The sequence below is a fragment of the Rutidosis leptorrhynchoides genome, chromosome 10 (genome assembly GCF_046630445.1).
Source record: "Rutidosis leptorrhynchoides isolate AG116_Rl617_1_P2 chromosome 10, CSIRO_AGI_Rlap_v1, whole genome shotgun sequence".
Taxonomy (NCBI): Eukaryota; Viridiplantae; Streptophyta; class Magnoliopsida; order Asterales; family Asteraceae; genus Rutidosis; species Rutidosis leptorrhynchoides.
The window spans coordinates 190,492,040-190,499,457 of NC_092342.1; the positions used below are offsets into that span (position 1 = coordinate 190,492,040).

General features: G+C 38.6%; 1 protein-coding gene across 1 annotated transcript; it reads left to right on the plus strand.

The window, feature by feature from the left end:
* Positions 1-6,694: 6,694 nt before the first annotated feature.
* LOC139870735 (uncharacterized) lies at positions 6,695-7,189 on the plus strand. Its single transcript, XM_071858517.1, has one exon. It carries the CDS (start codon positions 6,695-6,697, stop codon positions 7,187-7,189), a length of 495 nt encoding a protein of 164 aa, XP_071714618.1.
* The last annotated feature ends 229 nt before the right edge of the window (positions 7,190-7,418 follow it).

The following is a 7,418-nucleotide window of genomic DNA, read 5'->3' on the forward strand; positions in this document are numbered from 1 at the left end:
CCGGGCTTATCCACGGACTGTCAGAAATCGGATAAATAAGACCTGCTTTGAGGAGCTTAATGATCTCTTTCTTCACGACAACTTGCATGTGTGGGTTCAACCTCCTTTGGCGTTGCACCACAGGTTTGGAGTTATCCTTCATTAGGATTTTGTGGGTGCAATAGGAGGGACTAATACCCTTGATTTATGGGCCTTTAGCATGGTTACTAGCTCAGTTTTCTGACTTGTCGTAAGAGAAGAAGAAATAATTACCGGGAGCTTAGATTCCTCCTGCAAATAAGCGTATTCCAAATGATCTGGAAGTGGCTTCAATTCTAACTCAGGAGGTTCTTCAATTGAAGACTTGCTTCGGTAATCAGCATCACGATCGAGTTCCTTGAACTCCTCCTCAGTCGGCTCATAGTCGTTTTCCATCAAAGCGGTCAGAATATCCACCTCCTCAACCTGCAACTCCTCATAAATTTCAACCAATGAGCATTCTCCTGTACCATGTAACTCTGGGAATTCCTGCAAAAACTCAGACTGGACATCCACAGTGTTAAGAAAATAACATGTATCATCAGTGTAGGCATGGTATTTTAAAGCATGATCGATTAAGAATGTTACACTCAAGTCATCTATCCTAAGGGTCAACTTTTGGCCATAAACATCGATGATACACCTAGCAGTATTCAAAAATGGCCAACCCAAAATAAGTGGAATCCTTTCATCCACTTCCATATCCAAAACCTCAAAATCGGCCAGTAAAACTAACGACCCGGTCTTAACTAGCATATTCTCTATGATTCCACGAGGGAATTTAAAAGAGCGGTTAGCTAGCTGAATAGCCATGCGAGTGGGTTTTAACTCCCCTGGGTCTAACTTAAGATAGATAGAATAAGGCATTAAATTTATGCTAGCCCCCAAATCCTCCAATGCCCTCACACAATCTAAGTTACCAAGTAAACAAGGGATGGTGAAACTCCCTGGATCCTCAAGCTTCTCGGGAAGCTTGTTTGCAACTACCGTTGAACATACGGCATTCAACCTGACTGAAGACACGTTCTCCAGCTTCTTCCTGTTAGTTAGCAAATCCTTAAGAAACCTTGCATACTTTGGCATACCTGCAATCACATTAATAAAAGGCATATTTATGTTAACTTTTTTAATCAAGTCCATGAACTTGGACTTTTTTACCTCTAGTTTCTCCAATCTCTGCTTCCTCGGAAATGGGAGCGGTAGTTGATACTCTTTGACTACTGGTTTAGCAGTAACGGTTTCCGGTACCCTTACAACTTTCTCAATCACCTGTTCCGGCTCCTTTTCCCCCTCCGGTTCACAAACAACAACCGGTTCACTATCCTTAACTAACGGAACCCTCAAATCATACTCATCATGCTTCCTCGGTGGATCATACACTAAACCACTTCGGGTGGTGATAACATTAATGTGCCCATTCTTCGGGTTAGTATCTGTTTTACTTGGTAACTCCCCCGAGTTCTTCTCATTATTTTTATTAGCAAGCTGACCAATTTGTTTCTCTAAATTCTGAATAGTGGCTTGTTGATTTCGAAACATTTGATCATTCTTCTCATTGTTTTAAGTAATAGTAGTAACAAGCTGAGTTTGAGATAACACAAGCTTTTCGATCATAGCTTCAAGATTAGACTTTTTCTCTTCAGCTTGGGGCTTTTGAAAGTACCCGCGAGCTTGCTGTTGAATCCCCCCACTAGAGCTTGGTTGGATCCTAGAACCCTGATTACCTTGAGGATTATAAGGTTTATTAAAATTTCTGTTAAACTGAGACAGTCCTTGAAACTGATTGTTGTTTAGTTGACTGATAAAAGCAATCTCTTCTTTCTGATTCATAGTCAACCCTGAATCATTAGCCAAATGAAGCCCACCACAAAACTCACAACCAACCTTCATCCCGTGGATGTCTTTGTCCAACTTCTCTAAATGTCTCCCAAACTTATCTAACTTAACATTGATAGAAGCAAATTCATTGTAAGCACCGGCGCTTGCGACTGACAAAGAAGAATGACCCAAATCAGTATCCTCATGCCACTCATGTGAATACTCAGCTTGTCTTGCAATTATCTCATACGCCTCCTCTTCAGTTTTGTTCATGAGACTACCCCTATTGCTTGATCAATAGTAACACGAGTACTGATGGTACATCCCTTTTAAAAGGTTTGTACCTTGGCGAAAGTATCTAACCCGTGTTGAGGACAAGATCGTAACAAACGGCTGACGAAACTGAGAAATTTCATTTTGAAGACGAGTGGCTTTGGATGCAGTAAAGTACTTGCTCAAGAATTTCTCGTTAGGATTATCCCAACCCTCGATCGTAGCCTCAGGTATGCTATCTAACCAAACTCTATCTTCCCCTTTAAAAGACCATGGGAAAAGCTTCAAGTAGATGACCTAATCTTAGATATTACTAAACTTAAACAGCCCACAAATCTGCAGAAAAATTCGAATATGGTCGTTAGCATCCTCGTGTGGTTCACCTCCAAAATGAAATTTTGACCCATTTAGACTGATAATAGGTCCCTTGATCTCAAAATCATTCGTAACTTCCAGAACCCTGATATCGTTAGCCTGGCCTACTCGGGAGGCCTTCATCTTATCTGCCATACTCTGACCCTGTTGTGCCATTTGACGAATCACTGGAACTTCTGGTACAACCGAAATATTAGGAACAACCGAAATATTAGGAACAGCTCGAGGATTAGTTACCACTGGTGTTTCAAGAACAACTGGTTGCTCTTGTGTCTCAAGCAAAACTGTATCAGTAAGACTTTCCAAATTAACTGCCGGGCTGCTTGTTGTTGGATTCGAAATAGCTGTAGTAGAATCCAGCTTGTTAAACTCGTTTGAACCGTCTGAATCGTCTGAATCGCCTGAATTGCGACTCCAAATAACTCTTTCTGGTTCTGAAAACTTTGAAAACAATTCTGCGTTTAAAGAACGAGTATCTGGCATAAACTACCTGTAAATGCAAGATCACAACTAACAAACCAATTAAATGTACCGACTCAAACAAAAGTAAAATAATACAAAAATAAACTATTCACAATTAAATTTAACTAAAAACAATTAGATGACAATATTAATTTTCAACACAACTGTCCCCGGCAGTGGCGCCAAAAAAACTTGATGTGTAAAATCGCGTATATAATTTATATATTGAAAATACCGGTTAAAGAGATTACTACACACTAACGGGCAGTGTACCCATCGTGCAACAGTATAGAATCTGGTAAAATTCAAGATCGTTCCAAGGACAGTATTAGAAGTGAGATTTAAGATTGTAACTAATGGAAATAAACTAAGTTAATCTATTAAAATTGAAAGTACGAGATAATGGGTTTTGTGGCTATTTAACGATTAGCCAAATCAAGATTTGATTTGAAAATAAAAACAATATTTTTTTGATTTTAGAATTATAAAAAGTAAAACAAGAAAACAATTAAGATAGTTTTGATATCAAATGGAATGAAAATGCTCGTCTAGACCTTTTACCCTCGGAATTGGATGTTTTTATACTTTAGCCTGATTTAAGACTTAATATATGAAAACTACTCAGTCGACCAGCCAAGAGTTCTCTTTAGCAAGTACTCAAAGTAGAATTAATAGATGTAGAGTTCCCTGACACCTAAGACCTTTTCGTTTGTGACTAATTAATTAACTAGATCAAAGATTTGAATAACAATTGCCTTTGCGTTCGCTCTACACAATTCACCCCTATATCGTCTAACCGTTTAAACTTAATTTACCCCCTTGGTCCTGTTTAGCAAACAATCAATTAAGACAAATCAATTGTAAACTAGTGTATTAAATCAACATGAGTTCTCTTTATCAAACAAGTACACTAATCAATCAAGTTCATAAAGTTAAACATCAATAAGAATCGATCTTTTATTTAAACTATTGAAATAAACATGCATAAGTTCATAAATCATAAATCATAACATCCAAAACCTCGGTTATTAATCTAAACAAGCATTATAAGTTTAGCCAACAATCATGGCTGAAAACAAAATCATAAATAAACAATTACGAGAATTCATTATGTTGATATAGAATTAAACCTAGTGAAAATAGTGATCTTTAATGATGAACGAATCGAAAAGTGTTTCCGGAATGATTGGATTGATTGGATGATGTTGGGATTCCCTAAAAATCAACTAAAATCGCCTTAGAGCTGCAACAATTCATCCAGGAAAAAGTGTGTAAAAGTTAGGGTTTTAATTCCCTATTTATAGCCCAAAAACCGCCACTAGATACGACCCACGCCGCGGTCCTTCCAGCCGCGCTGTGGCTTAACTATTGCCAAAACTCCAACCTTAATCAAATAGCTCGACCTCCAAAAACAGTTATAACCCGTGCCGCGGGCTTTATAGCCGCGCCGCGGCTTACTTCTTTGACTGATTCCTTTTTTAACTTTTAACATATACGCCCAAAATCATCTTTACTCATCATATTAAGGCACCGATGATAGAATAACATAAAGTATACCTCAAAATGATCTAAAAATCATACAAATGATCTTCTCGGCTCTCGAATCCCAAATCTCTCAAAATCAACCAAAACACTCCAATTCGTATCCAAACGGACCAAATAATGATCGATATTGAAAGAGAAATAATGATCGATATCCAAAGGGCGCGTTAAAAGTTGTGGGTACATCATAAAGCGCTTACACATAGACACTGGTTGCGGTGTTGATATAATGTACGAACATTGTTTTCAATTGCTGCCTGGAGCGGTACGAGCTAAACTAATAGCTCCTAGCACCACATTATTAGGGTTTTTTTGGGGAGTCTGCATGGCCAATTGGGATCATCGAGTTGGAATTGGAACTGGTAGACGATGATAATAAGGAGTTAGTAAGAAGTACAACAGTAGAATTTACTGTAGTAAGGTCTTACTCGAAATATAATGCGCTTTTAGGACGTACAACTTTGCAAAAGTTGGCAGCTATTCCTTCCACGGTGCATGGTCTTATAAAGTTCCTAACTCCATTAGGAATCGCGACGATAAGGTCGGAAACACAAGACGCAAGTGTTGCGGCTGTAGAACAAGCCGAAAAATAGCCAAGTGAAGAACAACATCTACGAAGCTGCATGATCATCGCAAACCCGCGATATCCAGAGCAAAAAATTAAAATCGGCAGAGGATTGTCTGATGAAACAAAGTTTAAGCTTCGTAACATATTAGCTTCTAATATGGATGTCTTTGCATGGAAAGAAGCAGATATGACCGGTGTTCCAAGAGAAATAGTTGAGCATAAGCTTAATGAAAACCCAAGCCTGACGCCGGTGCACCAAAAGAAACGCGGTATGGCACCAGAAAGATGCGAATGGTTGAAGGCAGTAGTTAACAAGTTGTTCAAAGCAAATATATTACGAGAAGTGAGGTACCAGACGTGGGTAGCAAACCCGGTACTGGTGAAAAATCCTAATGGGTCTTGGCGCATGTGTGTCGACTTCACAGACATCAACAAGGCTTGTCCCAAAGATAATTATCCTCTACCAGAAATAGACTGGAAAGTTGAATCGGTAGCTGGCTTCTGGTATAAATGTTTTCTGGATGCGTACAAAGGATACCATCAGATACAGATGGCAGCAGATGATGACGATAAAACAGCCTTTCACACCAGCCAGGGTATCTATTGTTATACAAAGATTCCGTTTGGTTTAAAGAATGCTGGAGCAACATACCAACGCGTAATAGACGAGGCTTTTAAAAATCAAATTGGCAGAAATGTAGAAGCATATGTTGATGATTTGGTGATAAAAAGCATAACAAAGCAAGGTTTATTGGAAGATATATTAAAAACGTTTGCGTCGTTGAGAAAGATATACATGAAGCTCAATTCGTCGAAGTGTAGTTTTAGAGAAGAGGAAGGAAAGTTTCTCGATCATATAATCACTGAGCGTGGGATACGCGCAAATCCAAAGAAAATAGAGGCCATCAAAAGTATGCCATCGCCTAGAAATAAAGAAGAGGTGCAAAGTTTAACGGGTAAATTGGCCGCGTAAACAAGATTCCTATCAAAATCCGCAGAGCGATCGTTGCCCTTTTTTGGGACGTTGAAAAATTGCTTAAAGAAAACGGATTTCAAGTGGACAGGGGAATCAGAAGTGGCATTTCAAGAAATGAAAAAGTTGTTAAAAGAATTGCCAACGATGACTGTGCCGATCGCAGGAGAGACGTTAATACTTTACTTAGCGGCATCAAAAGAAGCGATAAGTTCAGTATTGATAGCAAACAGGGGCAGGTATGCACTATAAACTAAAATATAATTATTACTTATTCAATATACATTTAAAATTATATGTATTATGCTGTGCGAATAGGTATAAATGCCTGTATATTTTGTTAGTAAAGCTTTAACAGGAAGCGAATTAAATTACCCTGCGATCGAAAAACTGGTTTATGCGCTTGTGCATATGGCCATACGCTTAAGGAGATATTTCCAAGCGCATCTAATAATGGTCTTAACGGACCAACCAATAAAGTAGGTATGTCAAACAATAAAATATTGTCAAAAGATTAAAAATGCTTGAAAAATTCTTGCAAATTTATATTCACTGCAAATTGTTGAGCAGGTGCTATACAAACCAGAAAATTTTGGTCGCATGGACAAATGGGCTATTGAATTAGGTGACACGAGATAAGCTTCTCACCAAGAACTGCGGTAAAAATGAAAGTCCTAGCAGATTATCTGGCTAAAACAGCCGGAGACATCGAAATCTCGCATGAATCAAAAGAAATACCACCTCCGCCCGAACAGCTGTGGGAAATGCACACAGATGGGGCTTGTGTTCCGGAAGGCGTAGGGGAAGGAATAGTCCTGAAAAGTCCAGAAGGAGAGGAATATACCTTTGCGCTACATTTTAGCATCCCTGTAACAAATAATGATGCTGAGTATGAAGCATTATTATCTGGAACGCGAGTAGCAAAGTACTTGGAGGCAAAAAAGTTGTCAGTATATGTTGATTCACAGCTAGTTGCAAATCAATTCAATGGGATATTCGAAGCAAATGATGAATCAATACAAAAGTATCTGAAACTTATGCAAGAACTTGTGGTAGACTTCGATATATTCCAGATAATGCAGGTTTCAAGAACATTGAATAAAAAGGCGGATGCGCTCAGTAAGCTGGCTGCCATAACATTCAGCCATTTCAAGAAATAAATTTAGGTCGAGGAAGTGAAAGTTAAATCCATTGATACAGACGGTGTATCGGCCACAGTCGAAGAAGATGAGCCAAGTTGGATGACACCGATAGTAGAATTTTTGAACACTGGTACATTGCCAATAGATTCAACAGAGACAAGAAAAATTAAAAAGAAAGCACCAATGTATTTGCTAGACAAAGGCATTCTATACATAAAGTCTTTTTTTGGGACCTCATTTGCGGTGT